Below are 17,943 nucleotides of genomic sequence, written 5' to 3' on the forward strand. Positions count from 1 at the left end.
TTTTCTTTTGCACAAGAAGTTCCCATTGTTATTAGTGGAAGTTCTGAATACAAAATGAGAACAAAATATGTAGTAGAAATCAACAAACTGGATGCTGAAGAGTATTGTTCAAGTTTCCCTATAAAATCCTAATCTACAACACACCTACACTTCCAATACTAATTGCATTTTGAGTAGACATTGCCAATCATGCTTAACTATGTCATATGATAATTTAACTACAAGTTACCATGCATGGCTTTGATATTCTGTAGTGTTACAAAAATATACTGACATTTTTCAGAGTCTGGCCAGCCCATCTGTGGTAATGGAATGGTAGAAGAGGGAGAGCAGTGTGATTGTGGATACAGTGACCAGTGTAAAGATGAATGCTGTTATGATGCAAATCAACCAGAAGATAAGAAATGCAAGTTAAAACAAGACAAACTTTGCAGGTATTGTATATTTCAGTTATATTATGCTTATTGAATTGTTCAGACTTATGGATAGGCTAGCAAGCTTTATTTTAGAAATATCTATGCGGTATACTGTTTGACACTTGAAGTCTAATCTCGCTTATATTGTTAGAATGTCCCTAATTTTACTAATAACAATTAATGGGAATTTCACTAACTATATTATGTTATTTTTTTAACTCCGCACTAATTTTAACTTTTTCTTAGTCAGCAACTATGAGACTACCTTATTCTTAGTTTTTTGGGAAAATGCATCATTTAAAACTTTCTAATTAACTACATTAAGTACATCTTAGGGCCCAGGATAGATAGGGACAAGTTGTGTTTAAAAATGTTGGTTGGTTGTAGTTATCCCTTGAGCTAAATTCAACCAGCTAACACACTTAAACATTACTGTCTTTGTCCCTACTCAGGGCAAAATCATATTTATCACATTAGTTATATCCTGCAAGGTAACACATTCATTTGTAGACATGGTCTTAAAAGAAATCCAAATTTATAGGTCCCTTTACTTGCTTATCTGATCTATCTTGGATGTTTTGCAGAAAAATTGAGCAGGGACACTCAGTATATCTTGTGCTTCTGAAAAGGGTCAGGTTGACAGCTCTTAAGACTGAAGGTCTCTCTTTAGCTAGAGGAAGGTGCAAATGTGCAGTGTCAGGACATACTTTTCCATGCAGCTTTAACGTGGATTAAACCAGGTATGGTTAGGACAAATTCTGCTGATAAATTTAGTCTTACTGTTAATTCAATCATTGACTCCTTTACTAAAACTGCCATGGAATGTTTAGTTTTTGTCAAATGTTAAGAATTTTATGCTATGAACATCTGCCCGCTAGTACCTGGACTGAGGCCATACTTTAGGTGACTGTATTGTCATTGGATGATTTCAGTACGTATATGTACCCTGGTAAAAATTCTCTGGTGGTCTTGAGCTAAGAAAGGCTGTATAAACTGTAATTAATCCCTTGTCATTCCCTTGGTCTGTTATTCTTAATGTTAAGTAATATCAGAGATTTGCAAGGGGAGGGCGGGAGAATCAATTGGATCCCTACCCTTTTTTCTCTTTCTGACTGTTGCTTTTGGGGAGAGAATAAAGAATGCAAGCAGATCAGAATCTTGACAAATCTAGAAGGCTATCTAAGGGCTTGTGTCTGGCAAGCTGGGGTGTAAATCTATTCTACACTAGCCTGCTGCGCACTAACTCTGTGGACTCTGCTGCCGGACACTTTTATCTTCCCAGTTTCAAAACGGGGTAAATTGAAGTGTGTTTCAGAATTTTTAGCATGAGGGAGCAGGGTCCACACAGACACTTACTGTAGGGTAGATTTATACCCCTGTTTGCAATGCAATAAATGTTCCTGTAGACAAGACCTAATTTAAGAGCAGCATGAGCTTTTCTTGGCTCATAGCTATACAAGGCTGCTTTGTTCTCTAACCCCATTGCATGTGATATCTTTTTTTCATCCTCACTGCTGCCAGAGTGTCTATGAATACATTAAACTTTAATGGCTTGCCAGACACCAGTGTTGAACTTCTGTTGAAGTGGCATTGATCAAAAAATCAAGGATTGGCACTAGAAGACAATTCAACTCGTGAAGCCTACATGATAGCAAAAATGGTTATAGTATCGTGTTCATCAATACAACTTGCATGCCTAAGATAGCAATGTGACGGTAATGAGCCCAAGCAAACCCTTGCTTACAGCAGTAGACTTCCTTGGACCACTTGCTGCAAGTAATTACAAATGGCAAGATATATTGAAAAGTCCGTATTTATGAGAGAACTTTCAGGTAGAGGCTGGTATTGACTAAATATCTACCACATTTATTCAGAATTTGGTCATTTTCATAGCATGCCATATGCGATACATTTCCTAGAAGGAAGGTGACTCAAGGATACAATTTGGTATCAAATAGATTTTTCTGGCACTTGGGTTTTACATATCAAACTTCATCTGTGTTACGTTGTTTCTAGGCAATGCAACACATATGGCATGATATGAAAGTAACCAAAAATATTGAAAAGGGTATAGATACTTCTAGTAAATATATAAACTTTGCTTTAGTAGCTTAGGCCTATCTATATCTATATATCCATCCTAAGCTATGTGCAACTTTTACCCATTTAAAATCTCAAACAATATTTTACTTGGAGGATGTGAATGTGTCCCTCAAGAGAGAGAACCAAAAATTGAAATTGCCTAGCCTAGATTAATCCTCAAAAATGAGGGAAAATGGTAAAAGTAAACTGAAATTATATAAGTTCATTGTTTCAGTAATGTTCTGTAACATTGGTAAATTACTGTTAGTGATGAAAGGTATGATGTGTCAGATTCTTTACTGTTTTGGGGTTCACTCCTCAGTGTGAAAGGACTTCATCTTTAATTTTAAACTTCCTCCGGGTAGTGAGTTTAACTTGGGCAATGTTATCTGAACCTAAAATTTCACTTTTATGAACTTTTTATGAAGTTGCATCTGAAGAAGTGAGGTGTTTTATCCACAAAAGCTTATGCCCAAATAAATCTGTTAGTCTTTAAGGTGCCACCGGACTCCTTGTTGTTTTTGTGGATACAGACTAACACGGCTACCCCCTGATACTTGACTTTTATGAAGGTGTTCAGATGTAAACATGCATGCAAAAGTAATTTTTCTAGTGTAAGCAACGTAAATGGTGTTGATTTTCATAATTTAATCATTAAAGTTGAGACCAAGAAGACTGCTGGATGCAGAATATCAAACGTTTGTTACCCACAAAAAAACATTTTTCAGTTTAAATTTTGTTGGCACAAATTGGAAATAACAAAACTGACAATATTTTTGCACGCAGTTGTAGTTTTAAGTGGTATTCCAGTTAAACGTGCATATTTCTTAGCAAGTTCTACTTTATTCTATCTCCTTTAATCAATAAATCTTAAATTTAGAAGACTTGAACAATATTGCTATTCAGGGTACATTAGAAACACCAGAAAAAATCTGCATTTTTTGAATACATATTTTCTGTTTTTTTTCTTTGTAGCCCCAGTCAAGGCCCCTGCTGTACTGCACAATGTAGCTTCAAACTCAAGACTGATAAGTGTCGGAATGATTCTGACTGTGCAAGAGAAGGAATGTGTAATGGTTTCACTGCTCTCTGTCCAGCATCTGATCCCAAGCCAAACTTCACAGATTGCAACAGACACACACAAGTTTGCATTAAAGGGGTGAGCTTAATGTTCAGAACTGTTGTACTAACAGTATATCGCAGAGCACAATTTTTGAAGCAATATGGCTTTATCACTTATTGAGGATAGTATAAGAGTATTGCCTTATTTTTCAGAAAACCCAGTGTGATCTTAAAAAGAAGAAAAAGTAGTGGGAAGACAAATCTTCCCCATAGTTACCTTATTTTGAAACAGCTACTCTTTTAAACACTGCTTTTGGTAATATTCTCTTTTGCAGTGCTTGAGTTACTGGAGGCCAGGCCCCTCATGCTTTGAACTACCCTATTTCTCGCCTATTCCATGGTGCTGCGAAGTGGAGTGTTTTGGCCCCCTTACTTCTCCCAACAGTTCCCTACAAAATGCTCTGCCTGGCCAGAGTGTATTCATGGCAAGCCAGGCAGAGCAAGGAGCATTTGCTGACTGTGCACTTGCCAGGAATGTATACAGCCAGCCAGCCAGAACAAGGGGGAGCATTAGCATATTGGAATCCTGCTAGTAGTTCGCACAACAATCCATTGCCCATAGGGAGTGTCTGTTTCATGCCAGCCTAGAAATGTGCCCACCACATCTAGTAAGGCAGGGAGAATCATAAAATTCCCCATTTCGTTCGTGTGTGTGTGCGCGCGCGCGTGCACAACTGCCCAACACCAACAGGGAACATCCCCAAATTTAGGTTAAGACCTGCTACCCATGGGCAACCTTAACTCTGTGTATTAATGAATTTTTTGGCATTTTATTTCCAATATGGTCAGAGAGTACTTTAAAACTGCTAATACTGTAGGGGACCATGCAGAGCAATCTAGCCCAAGAAGGGAACATCTTCAAAGTTCGCCCCCCCCTTCTTTTTTCACATAATTTGATCACTGCTCATTTGCTTGCTTCAGAATTTGATTTTGTGATCATCCAAACATTGAATTACATACAGTATTATAGACTTTCCTGCTACTGATTTTTTTCCCCTAAAGGAAAGAAGACATTGAAATGCCATATCTTTCACACTCTTGAGCTATTTTTATTTTCATGAATGGCTATTCCAGTTCTGTGGTCTTGATTTAGAATTTTTTTGTACATATTGCTGTGCTATGTATTTGTTGCAACTCTGTTTTGCATGCCTCCCCCATTTATGGGAATAAGGCATACCAAAGAACCTGATTTTGAATTATTCTTCCTCCTTTTGTCTCCAATAGCAATGTGCTGGTTCTATCTGTGAGAAGTATGGCTTGGAGGAATGTACATGTGCTAGTTCAGATGGCAAGGATGATAAAGAGTTGTGCCATGTCTGCTGCATGAAAAAAAGTAAGATTTGCACACTTCTAAACACTACTACAATAGTAAATCTCTCAAGGTTTTTACTAGACTTAATTTTATTTAAAGTCACCTTTGTGGTTTAAAAATATTTGAGTGAGTAAGAATTACAGCATGTGGAAAAAGTCTTTGGTCTTGCTGTTCCAAAACACATTTTTTGGAAATACACAAAGTATAATTCAGTGTTTGTTCATAATAGTACATAAGTAATAATGTGCTTCTCCCATAAAGCTACTCAGTGGACCTTAATAGTAAAATGCCCATTTGATAGGCCATTGATACCGTATACACTCGATCATAAGCCGGTTTGTTTATAAGCCGACCCCCGCACGATGGATAAGTAAAAATGGAAAATTTTTATGACCCATTCATAAGCCGATCCTATAATTCAGGGGTCAGCAAACTTTGGCTCCCGGGCCATCAGGATAAGCCGCTGGTGGGCCGAGATGGTTTGTTTACCTCGAGTGTCCGCAGGCATGGAGGTAAACCTTATGTAAACAAAGTGTCCTGGCGTGCCAGCTGCTTACCCTGACGGTCCGGGACAGCAACTGGTGGGAAAATTTTTTTGGGGGGGAGGCTGGGGGTCTGGGCAGTAGCCCCTGTGATCACCCCCCACACGACCCCACCCCTAGCCTGGGACCCCCACACCCCCCCCATCCCATCCCTTCCCACCTTATCTGGGGAGGATGTCTCTGGCCTGGCTGGAGCTGCTCCGGCAGGCTGGGCGGTGCGGCCGCAGCCTGCTCTGGGGGGCGGGGCCGAGCAGCATGGCTGCAGCCTGCCAGCCCCAGAGCTGCAGCTGCTTCGGAGGCTGGGGGGAGAGCAGCGTGGCCAGAAACAGAGAGACTCTGGCCCCGCCTCTTCCCTTCTGGCTCTGCAGGTTGTGGTTCCTTGCTCCCTCTGTTGGTGGAGGGGCTGTGTCCCACCTCTCCCTCTCTATACCCATTCATAAGCTGACCCCCTCTCTGGTGCTTCCTTTTTTTACTAAAAAAATTCAGCTTATGAACGAGTATATACAGTATGTCATAAATATTTTTGTTTTTCAAGTTAATAGTACCTTCATGAAAGACAATTACATTACCACTTCCTGATAAGTTTTTTAATAGGGTAAGAATATATTTTTAGTAGTGGGTTGGATATTCTTTTACACATTCATGCATGTGCAAGGTATTTTGTTATAAACTTGTCTTGAAATAAAATCCAGTCTTCAATTATATTCACTTTTTTCAGTGGATCCAATGACTTGTGCAAGTACGGGATCTAGTCAGTGGGAGCAGCATTTCCATCTCAAAACCATTACGCTTCAACCTGGATCCCCCTGCAATGATTTTAAAGGCTATTGTGATGTATTCATGAGATGTCGGTTAGTAGATGCTGATGGTCCTCTAGCCAGACTAAAGAAAGCAATTTTTAATCCAGAGCTGTATGAAAATATTGCAGAATGGATTGTGGTAAGTATCTTAATGGTTTGGAAACCTAAGTATAAAAGAGTCCTGTAAAATGGATTGAACTTATTCAATGTTTGTGACTAATGATAAACATGACTATATATGCAGTATTTCAGTGTTCTCTTAAGGTATGTCTACACTGCAGTAAAACACCCACAGCTGACCTATGACACTTTGCTCAGACTGCTGTGATATAAAATTGCAGTGTAGACACTTGGGCACAGGCTGGGTTGCCGAGGGTCCCAGAGCCTGATTGTCTACACTGCAATTTTATAGTCCCACAGCACAAGCCCCATGAGCCCAAGTCAGCTGACACACACCAGCCACAGGTGTTTTACTGCAGTGTAGACATACCCTTAAAGTACATTCTCAATCCTTACTCTTTGGTCTGGTTCTTCACACTCATAATCCAGCTAGCAAGCTTAGCAGGTAAAGTTCAATATCCTTTGGAGACAAATTGAATCAAGTGGCTTATGGTATGTGTAGTACGATATTGCTTCTAACCATGCAAATATCTCTTCATTTTACTGAGTGGTCACCATAATTTTTTAAAAATCTTACTTTTTTTTCCAGCTCTTAACACTTTTGTCCTGCTATGTAGGTGCTCAGTTCCTCAGAACATCAGGGCATAGTAGCTTTTTGCATATCTTCTGATCCCTTATCCTAAAGGGATTATACTTTTCCAATGAAGTATCCAGCAGATAGAGCTGCAAGGAAACATGGGTGGCTTTCCATGTTGGACTTCTCTGTTCACCTTTGTGTTAGGTACATCTATAGTTTGTCTGTATAGTTCATTCATTACATGTGTCTATGGTACCAGATTTTTCACTGTAAATCTTAACCAACCATCCATTCATTTCAAAAATATCTGTCAGAACTTCATAAATGAACTATACATAATCATAACTCTATACCGTCAACATAGTTTTAAAATGTCTGTTCAACAGTATATTTTTGTTGAGCCCTTTATTAGATGCATATGATGCTAAGTGGATTCATCTCCACTCTGAGGCCAAATATTAGCTGCTTATTTTCACTATACTAACATTGTTCTTTACTTGGTGTGTTTAAATAGGTGTCTGAATGTTAGCCTATACACTTCCACAGTGTTCTTATAGTGTATATTTAAGACTCAGTCGATTTGTCTGTTTTAGGGTTTTATACTGCCACCCGTCACTGAGGAATCTGACAAAATCCTTAGTGGACATTGAGTCTCTGGCACTTCTCTCTCTTTATTTTTTATATTTTATTAATTTTAGATTTGTTTTGGGATAACTTCTGATTTTGGTTGGGTTTTTATGAGTAGAAGGGGGTATTAATGTTAGTGGTGGTCTTGTAATGGAAAGCCTTCTCTGAAGGGGTAGGATTGGCAGTGTTTCCTAAAGACAGTCAGAGTCAGGATATGCTCAGTTTGCTCTGGAAGCTTGTTTTGTAGCCACGCGCCTTAGATTGAAAATGCTTTGTTACTAGCAATCCTGTTTTTCATTCTGGACTTTATGATCTGCATTGTCCCAGAAGAGCACAGCTACTTCTGTGGTTCAGAGGTTAAAATTCAGTCTCTGTTGTAGCTAGGACTTAATCAATTAAATGTTTTGAAGATCAGGACCAAAGATTTAAACTGGCTCCGGGTCAGTTTCTCGTGCCAATGGAGGGACTTGAGCACAGGCTCATTGTGCTCCTGGTGGCCTTACCTATGGGGAAGGTGGGCAAGTCTTCTGTACCAGCTGAAGCTTGTGCCTAGATTACCTTTGTAATGTCATTGATCTGTTTCTGTTTCCATTGTATTTTTGTGTACATTTACTAGTCAGTTTTGGTTTTAGTCATCTTGAAACTTATTTTTTTACTTGGTTTCCTTTTATAGACCTAATTGTGTATGGTCACAATAACACTGAATACAAAGAGCAACTGAAGAAAAATATGATGTATAAAGAAAAATTTGAGGATCGTGCATAGCTTAAATAAATTAAGGAGGAGTTGATAGTTCTACTCCAAAATAAGCAGGGAGAATGACACCTGCAAGGCTGGCCAGAAACGTTAAGTTTAGAAGGGAAGTTTTTCCTCAACAGTAAGGGCAATTTGACAATAGAACAGCCTGGCAAGATAGGTCATTGTGGAAATTTTTAAAAATGAAACTGTCTAGGTACAGCATAGCTTGCGTTAAATGTAGGAAATTAGATGTGCTGTCCTGTGTCCCTTGTAATCCTAGCATCTAGGGCAGGGGTGGGCAAACTACGGCCCGCGGGCCCGATCCGGCCCCTCAGGGCTTTGGATCCGGCCTGTGGCCCCCGGGGCCCTTGCCTCCAGGCACTGCCCCCCGCGGCTCCCATTGGCCGGGAACGGGGAACCACGGCCAATGGGAGCTTCGGGGGAGGTACCTGGAGGCATGGCAAGGGCAGCGCACATGGAGCCCTCCCCCAGGGACCGCAGCGCTTCCTGGAGCGGCGTGGGGACAGGGCAGGCATGCAGGGAGCCTGCCATTGCACCCTGGAGCCCAAACCCTTCCTGCACCCCGCCCCCCAACTCCCTGCCCTAAGCCCCCTGCCTGCACCGCGCACCCCTCTTGCACCTCAACTCCCTGCCCTGAGCCCCCTCCTGCACACCACACCCTCTCCCACACCCCGCACTCTCTCCCGCACCCCAACCCCCTGCCCGGCTCTGCATACAATTTCCCCACCCAGATGTGGCCCTCGGCCCAAAAAGTTTGCCCACCCCGATCTAGGGATTTATAATATGAATACATCCACTGAGCAGTCCTCAGTATTTTTTTTGTCCGCTCTTTCAGACCAACAATTAATATGTTAGAAATTAAAGCTGATTTTTCCAAAGCATCCTAAAAGAATTGAACATGCAAATCTTACTGAAATTCACTCTGATTTACTCACTTGACCATAATTTAGTGGTTATTGAAGCGCTGTCATTTATTAATGCAATTTTCATTGCTTGATGAATACCTAATACAGTATAGGTATATAACGCTTCCCTTTTGGTTTAAGAAACTATCATAATAAATTTGTTCTAGTATTTGCACACAGTCAGTTCTCTGTAAACTCTAAATATCCTTTTTGAGAGGAAAAGGAATTTGCTAATGTCACTCTACTCTAGGGGCACAGAATTTTCCTAAGGAGGGAGTCCATGGAGAAGATTGTTCTCCAGTAGGATGCCTGTCCTGGGGCAAAGAATCTGCAGTGTGCCCCACAGGCATGGCTCAGCTTCACATACAGCTGACAGGGCAGACACAGCTGCAGGCAGTTTTGTGGTGCTGCAGCCAAGGAAGGAAGTGCTGGGGTGCCCAGGGCCCCCGGTGCCAGGGCAGGGCACAGGCCAGAGAGCGCAAGGGGAATTACTGTGCAGTCTGCGGGCCCCCAGCTCCCTGTGGAAAGCCCCAGTATCAGGGCTGCAACCCCCACTACCTCCCCACCACGGGAAAGGAATTTGGGGAAGTACTGGGGCCTTCCCTGCCAGCCCACAGCACCAGGATTCTGGCAGGGGCTTCCTCATTGGGCAGGGATGTGGCACTCCAGCCTGTTACTCCTGTATGGTCAGTGGGTCCCAGGCTGCAGTGTTGCCCCATACTTAAAGCCCTACCAAATTCATGGTCCATTTTGGTCAATTTCACGGTCATGGGGTTTTAAAAATAATTTCACAATTTCAGATATTTAAATCTAAAATTTCACAGTGTTGTAATTGTAGGGGTCCTGACCCAAAAATGCCCCCCCCCCAACTTGTATCGTAAGGTTATTGTAGAGGGGTTTGCGGTCATGCTACCTATATTTCTGCACTGTTGCTGGTGGCGGCACTGCCTTCAGAGCTGGGTGGCCAGAGAATGGCGGCTGATGGCCAGGAGCCCAGCTCTGAAGGCAGAGCCACCACCAGCAGTAGTGCAGAAGGAAGGATGGCCTGGTATGGTCAGGGCCGGCTCTAACTTTTTTGCCACCCCAGGCAAAAAAGAGCGCTGCCCCGCCGTTCCCCCCCCCCCCCGAGCGCCACGCTGCCGTACCACCCCTTGTGAGCGCCACGCAGCCGAACCCCCCCCAAGCGCTGCACCGCCGAAATCCCCACCACGCCGCCCGAAGCCCCGCCCCCCCTGAGTGCCGCGCAAGCCTCAGAGCCGTGCTGCCTGAAGCCCCGCCCCCCACTCCAAGCGCCGCGCCCCCGCCCCCCACTCTGAGCGCCGTGCCAAGCCCCTGCCCCCCTCTGAGCGCCGCGCCGACCGAAGCCCCGTTCCCCGAGCGCCGCGCCGCCGAAACAAAAAAAACTCCTTTCAGTGCTGCCCTGACGAACCAATAAATAAATAAAAACCCGAGTGCCGCCCCGCCCCAAGGTGCTGCCCCAACCACATGCTTGGTCGGCTGGTGCCTGGAGCCGGCCCTGGGTATGGTATTGCCACCCTTGCTTCTGCGCTGCCTTCAGAGCTGGGCGCCTGGCCAACAGCCGCTGCTCTCTAGCCACCCAGCTCTGAAGGCAGTGCAGAAGTAAGGGTGGCAGTACTGTGACTCCCCCAAAATAACCTTCCAACACCCCCTCCCCCTGCAAACCCCTTTTGGGTCTGGACCCCCAATTTGACAAATGCTGGTCTCCCCATGAAATCTGTATAGTATAGGGTACAAGCATACACAAGGTTTGTGACGCATTTTTCATGGCTGTGAATTTGGTAGGGCCTACGCATACTGCTGTCTTGGGCATGGCCAGAAGGTGAGGCAGCAGCTGCTGGAGTCTCTGCTCGGAGCCAGCCAAGTAGGAGGTGGGCCTGGGCCCCCTATTTGTTGTGCCCCTCCTTTTCACATAGATACCTCTGTAGTGTAGGTTTATAGCAGTGTTTTGGTGGGGGTAAGGGGAGCCGTATCTTATCTTTAAACAGTCTAGTACACAATACATAACTATTTCCTAACTGCATTAATGGTTAACTTTAACTGCCTCATAAGGGTTTCTGAACTTTATCTACTAAGCTTGCTAGTGTGCATCAAGGACCTGGCCAAAGAGTTGGCTCTTTAGAGGACGCTACCTTCAGGAGAACTCCAGTCACAGGTAAGTAGTTTGCATTAACCAGCCAGGTAATATGTTAAGCTTTGTATGGATGATGAAATACGAAACTGACACCCCACTTCTAGGGAATTAGATGCTTAAACGTGAAATTTAAGTGTATTTGTGATGGCTTAACTTTCATTTGAACTAAAAATATTCCATTTACACCAAATCAAAAGCATGAGTCAAAATATATAGCACTGAGAAATGTTTGATAAAATATTACATTTACTATTAGCATATACAAATTAGATAAGTAATCTCATGAATTTGTATAGAAATAAGCATGCAGATTTTAAATATGCAGCAAATGGAGAAGTAATATGTATAGATATGGAATGTAATAAATCTGTCAGCCTCATTTATATGGCATATAAAAACTACTAAATGAAAATTATTATAGATTGCAAACTAAAGCATTCAAAAAGTTAACAGCTGTCTGTGCAACCTTAATTTTGCCCCTTTGTGCCTATGCATTATTATACAGTTTTTAATTACATCATCGCTTGCTATCTTTTTTTCCACATTTCAAGTCTCACTGCTTACAAAACCTTGCCGCATTCACCTCCCAATATGTTAGAGGCCTATGAAAAAATAGCATGTGATTATGTAATTAGACTGTCATAAAGCAAAAATGGAAGGGGGCAGAATTAAAGTTGCACAATAAATCTGGCATTTCTTAACTTTGGAATGCTTATCTTTTCAACTGTAACAAGGTTTTTAATGTCGTTTTTATAGAATTTCCTTAAAAAGAAAGGTTCATGTGCAACTGTGGCACACAATTTGTGAGTGGTTTTTGCTGTGCGACACTGAAATGCTGGGAATTGGGATTCCTGTGTTCTATTTCTTGATCTGGGAGTGGAGAATGGCCTTTGATTTGATCAGAGGACTGAAAGAAAATTTGTAGGTGGTGGTGGTTTGTCAGTTATGCTTTTTGCTTGCACATTGCTCACTGTTGCCTGTCTCTTGTATAAGATGACATAACCAAGCACATAGATTTGGCACATTCTTTGAGAGGCACTGTGACTAACTAGATAAGATTTTGGTTTGCTGTATTAGAGACATAGGTTCTATTCTTTCTTCTGTCAGAAGCGAACCTGTGCAGGTTTTCAGATCCTCAGTTATCTTTGATGGGCGGAAAACTTGACTCCCTCCAAATTTAAGTATACGAAAGCTTGCTTAATATAGGTTGTGAAATACACAGAATTAATATTATTCAAGGAAAGATAAGACTAGGACTCAGTCTTCTATTCCCAGCCCAGTGCACCTTCCCTTAGTCTAAAAAGTATTTTAAGAATAGAGAGGTGGCAGGAAGCAGCCTGTGTTTCAGCTGGAAGGCTTTCTCTGTTCTTATCTTAAGCACGTAATGCAGGAGATTCACTTGGGGCCTGGGAGCACATGCAGTGCAGTTGGACTGTAGAGAAAATAAGGGACAAGTAGGGATCAAACTGTAGTGCCCATATGCAAATTCTCTGCATATTATAACTTGGCCAAATATATGTCTGCTTTCACGGGGGACAGTAAATGACACATCTCCAACCTCAGACATCCTCCCTGCCAAGTAACAAATTCCTAATTTGAATCCTTGAGGCGTGAGAATTGTTTTTAAAATGTCAGAATTTAACATAGGCAAAAGTACCTGTTTCACTAAATGATTTCTTGAAAGTGGCAGACTTATAAAAACCTCCATTGTGTGGCAGAGAGAGAGTATGGAAAATTCCCAACTGAATGACCAGTTTGTCTAAGTTCAGTAACTGTAAATAACGTTATAATAGGTGTTAGACAACTTTAACTGTAGTCTTTGATATTGTTGTCCACCAGTTTGGAACCCCCTGGGTATTAATAGTAGTGTAGGCAGTGAGGCACTGCCTGTGGGCATCTACCCAGCTTTATACCATACACAGCTCTCTACAGCCCATGCAGTCCCTCTCCAGGCTACCACTGAAGCCTTTCCCTGTCAGAGGAAGAGTCCTACAGCGGGGAGCTGTGCAGAAAGGCTCTACTAGCTCACCACTGCTGGAGCTTTCTCCCCGCTGTGAGGGAGGGCTTTGGTAGTGAGATACAGTGGGGAAAGGTTCCATCAGCTCGCTGCTGCTGCTTCTCTCCAGAGCCTTTCACTGACATGTAGCTACATAGCAGTGTGGACATCACTTACTTTTCATTATGGCTTGTAATGACAACTGGTGTGTAGTGTAGACATAGCCTAAGAATTATTAATACACTTAATGAACAGGTCAAATGTACCATTAAAAGATCTAACAGTAAAATGAGCTTCTCCATTTTCACTTTTTTTTCCTCCTTAAGCCTCTAATAAACTGAAATGTTTACAGTATGTCCTGAAAGTAATAAATCCTGGCCAGTGTTGGGTCCAAGTGGAGGCAGGAGGAATGAATTCCAGAGTCAAGGACTTCTCCCTTATATATATTTTATTTATTTATTTATTTATTTTAAGTGGAAGGAGAACTTGTTTTAAATCTTCCCTTTCCTTCCATGGACTATATTTTTGTGTATTCTCCCGAGGGTATATTTACTTGCATTGCAACAGCATTTAAGCATCAATTTCTGCAGTCTTCTGCTATGAAAAAATGACAAAACATTAGTTGTAACTGAATTTTACTTTATGGCTAGATTTCATTACTTTCTGCATGCAAAGCAAAGGCCAGATTGTCAGCTAAGAGCTCTGAAAAAATATGCAGATTCTTACCTAGTTGCTGAATTGCCCCAAGCTGCAATACAGCAACTTAATCCTTTGTCCTTTTTCTTTTGGCTTTTTCTTGCAGTCTGTGAATTGATTTACTCACTGCCTTGGAATATGTCTGCCAAATCCATGGAAGGTGCTGGCTTTTATAAATAGCTGGCACTGGAATATTTGTGACTTTTAGAAGTTTTACTATAATAAAATAGCAATATAATTAATCATTAAGTGAAACAACAATGCTAGAGCTCAGAAAAGCTATTATCAAGTTGGGGGAGTTTAGTGTCTATGTTCACCCAGATTAGGTGCAATCAATGCCTAACCATGATTAAATGGATTATTAGATGCATTCATTAATGCCACTAATTTATTTTATGTAACTTGTTAGTCATTGTATGGGAAACCTTACAGAATTCAGCCAAATAAATTTAACAATGTACTGTCTTTTTTTTTTTTTTTTTTTTTTTTTTTTAAACCTTGTTTTGTAATGTGTTTTAGGCTCACTGGTGGGCAGTATTGCTTATGGGAATTGCTCTGATCATGTTAATGGCTGGATTCATTAAAATATGCAGTGTTCATACTCCGAGCAGTAATCCAAAGTTGCCTCCTCCTAAACCACTCCCAGGTAAGTACATCCAAGTGATTAAGACAACAGAGAAGTAAGAAGGTAGAGCCTTTATTTTCAACTATATGCCTTGCCCTTTTCAAGTGTTGAGAAACTGTAGCGCTAAAGTTCTATAGTTCATAGTCTGGCACTGTGAAACTACAAGGTTACGTGTGTTGCTTTTTTTGTGCCAGTATAACCCCATAGAACTATTTCTCAAATCTGGTCTACTGTGTAGACAGAGATAAAATTACATCTCACTTCCTCCTAGTCAAAATAGGGACTATAAACATATGGAATATGTGGAAAGAATAGCAGTAGTGGTTGCAATTACTAATGTAGACTTCCTTTTACGCCTTCTCCCTACACCACATTTCTGTCAGAAAATCATTGTACGTAGCAGTTTATTTACAATATATTACATGTTCACACCATGTAGTTGTCTGTTAAAACTTTTCTTATTGCAATTTTAAATACTGTGCTTTTCACAAAGCATGAAAATATCCCTTCATATTTAATTTGCCTACCCAGAATTGTACTTCATTTTATTGGCAGTCATTCTTTTAAAAATGCATTCTTTTATTTTTTTTTCCCCCTAACAACTTACGTTTTTTCTCTGTTTACAACAGGCACTTTAAAGAGGAGGAGGCCACCACAAACGACTCAACCACCACCACGTCAGAGACCCCGGGAGAGTTATCAGATGGGACACATGAGACGTTAACTACAGATTTTTGCCTTGGTTCTTCCTAGTGCCTACAATGGGAAAACTTCACTCCAAAGAAAACCTATTAAGTCGCTGTCCCCAGTCCAACTCTCAAACAAAAATAGAAGAAAAAAAAGGCAAGATGTTATGTCCTCAAACAAGTGGAGGAGTTTAATTTTTAATTATTGGACCTTCCAGAGAGAGAAGTGATTTTCTTACAGATATTTTTAACCTAATGGCACAAAAGTCTTAGATTATCATGTTTTTTTCCCCTTTTCTGCTCTTCATTGCTGCATTTTCTTCACTTGCAGGCAAACATGGCTCTAGTAAAACTTTTATTCACAAATTGAAAATATATCTGTATATATTTTTCAACAGCCAATCAAGGGGTAGGAAGCTAGATCACCTCAACATTGGAGACATAACCTGCCAATGTATATAAATTGTTATATGCAGACGTATTTCTAATGTACACCCGTACTTCTGTGTGCAATTGTAAACAAAAGAATTGCAATATGGATGTTTCTTTGTATTATAAAACTTTTCCGCTATTAATGAAGAAATTACTGTTTAATTGACTTACTCAGGATAACAGAGGATGGAGGTGTATAATGGTCAAGGATTCTGTAATGCTTTACACAGCAGTTTTGAATCAATTCAAACTTTTTTTATTAGGATCAGAGTTGGTTCAAGTACTCATTTCATCTTTTATCAAACAGCTGCTAAGACATAGCACACAAGTTTGAATGCTCTTTTTGGAATACATGCAACAAGTGTGCAAACTTCGCATATGCCAGAATGTTTCAAATTTACATTTTATATAAATGTCTGATTTTTTTGTAGTTCAGCATAAGTATTTTTAATTTTCGTCTGATTATTCTGTTAAATAATGAAGAGTTGGATGAAATATTTCCATGCTTTAGTAGAGAAATATGCCTGTTATACAATTTGTTTTTTAAGGACTGCAACCGGTTTATTTGGGTTGTTCAGATATTCGTAGTGTGGTAATTACGTTCATGATTCTGAAGAAATGGGAAGGATGAAAAGCTGTAGTTTCTATTTTTTAATTTATCAAATATTTAGATAACTTTCCAGCATGATACTGTTAATGAATAACCACTAAAATACAGTAATATTCCAGCTACTGTAGCTGACTTAAAATTGTAGTTAAGCCAACTGATTTTCCCTTAAATATTTTATAACGGTAGTGAAGTTCAAACAGCACAATGTCCCATTCCAAAGTTTGTAGTACGAATGTAAATAATTGGCATTTTTTAAAAAAAGAAAACAAAAGCATTTATTGTCTTAACATGCTTACTGCTATGCAGAAATGAAAGGGGCATTACAAAAGTTTAAGCTCGTGACATATTTATTGCTTGTTTTCCAAAAGCTGCAAGCTAATTAGAGGCAAATGGCTATAATTTTCCTGGCTTTGCTTAGGAGAAAATTTATTAAGGGTTGGACAGGCTTTCTTTCTTTTCTTTTTTTTTTTTTAAGAGTATAAAGTTTACACAATCATTCTCATAATGTGACGCAAGCCAGCAAGGCCAAAAATATTACAGAATATAATGGGATCTCTTCCTTGTAAACTTGTACAGTATGTGGTGACTTTTTTCAAAATACAGCTTTTTGTACATGGTTTAGAGACAAATTTTGTACATGAAACCCCATAGACTATAAATAATTCCAAACAATCTTAATAAGTTAGAAATGTATGTAGTTGCTTTTAAATCATTTTAAATACATTTGTTTTCAGACTGTGCAAAGACTGGAAGTGGGTTTGCATTTCTAAAATGGTGACTTTAATTCAGCAAGAGTTCTTAGTAACTTCTTGAGTGATATAACCTTTGGGACATGTAAATTTTTTGCTCGTAGTGTTATCCTGTGGTGGGGTTTCAGCAGATACATGCTGCCCTATTTTATTTTGAGTCTAAGTTAAATGTTTTCTGAAAAGAGAAATGTGCACTGAACTCTCCACTGCAAGTCAAAATGTGGTAAAACAAAAGAGATCAAGACAAACGAGATCTAATACTACTGTCAATTTAATGTCCACTGTGTTTTATACAGTATCTTTTTTTGTTCACTTTGGAAATTTTTACTAAAATTGCAAAAAATAAAGTATTGTGCAAAGATATGTACGTTTTTTTTGAAACTTGAAATGCATTAATAAATAGACTTGATGAAATTATCTTGAAGGTTCGCTTGCTTTTTAAACTCAAAGCAAAAGGAGTATACAAATGCTGCTTCCTCCTACTTTTTCTGTCTTTCACCACAGATACCATTCTAACAAGAATAACTGCATTATGAATACACCAGAAAGTGTTATCCACATCTCCCAGTTTGAGCTTCATGCAGTAAATAGAATAAAATTTGTCTGTGAAAACACTCTTTTTAAGATAAAGCTCTAAAATTATCTTTATTCTGTTTCTTATTTCTGATCAAAGTATTTTAAACTCCTTCTCTGCTGTTATGTTTAAAAATTAAGCTAATAACTGCGAAGGTGTAT

General features: G+C 40.2%; 1 protein-coding gene across 1 annotated transcript in view; it reads left to right on the forward strand.

Annotated features, from left to right (window-relative positions):
* ADAM10 (ADAM metallopeptidase domain 10) overlaps window positions 1-17,623 on the forward strand; it is a 113,607-nt gene extending 95,984 nt beyond the window's left edge. The window contains exons 11-16 of the mRNA XM_065411553.1: window positions 284-434; window positions 3,474-3,657; window positions 4,845-4,953; window positions 6,193-6,413; window positions 14,626-14,752; window positions 15,361-17,623. Of these exons, the coding sequence (XP_065267625.1) occupies window positions 284-434; window positions 3,474-3,657; window positions 4,845-4,953; window positions 6,193-6,413; window positions 14,626-14,752; window positions 15,361-15,455 (887 nt within the window). The 3' untranslated portion in view covers window positions 15,456-17,623. The remainder of the gene's footprint in view (window positions 1-283; window positions 435-3,473; window positions 3,658-4,844; window positions 4,954-6,192; window positions 6,414-14,625; window positions 14,753-15,360) is intronic.
* Window positions 17,624-17,943: the final 320 nt, after the last annotated feature.

This window comes from Emys orbicularis, chromosome 10 (assembly GCF_028017835.1).
Source record: "Emys orbicularis isolate rEmyOrb1 chromosome 10, rEmyOrb1.hap1, whole genome shotgun sequence".
Classification (NCBI taxonomy): domain Eukaryota; kingdom Metazoa; phylum Chordata; order Testudines; family Emydidae; genus Emys; species Emys orbicularis.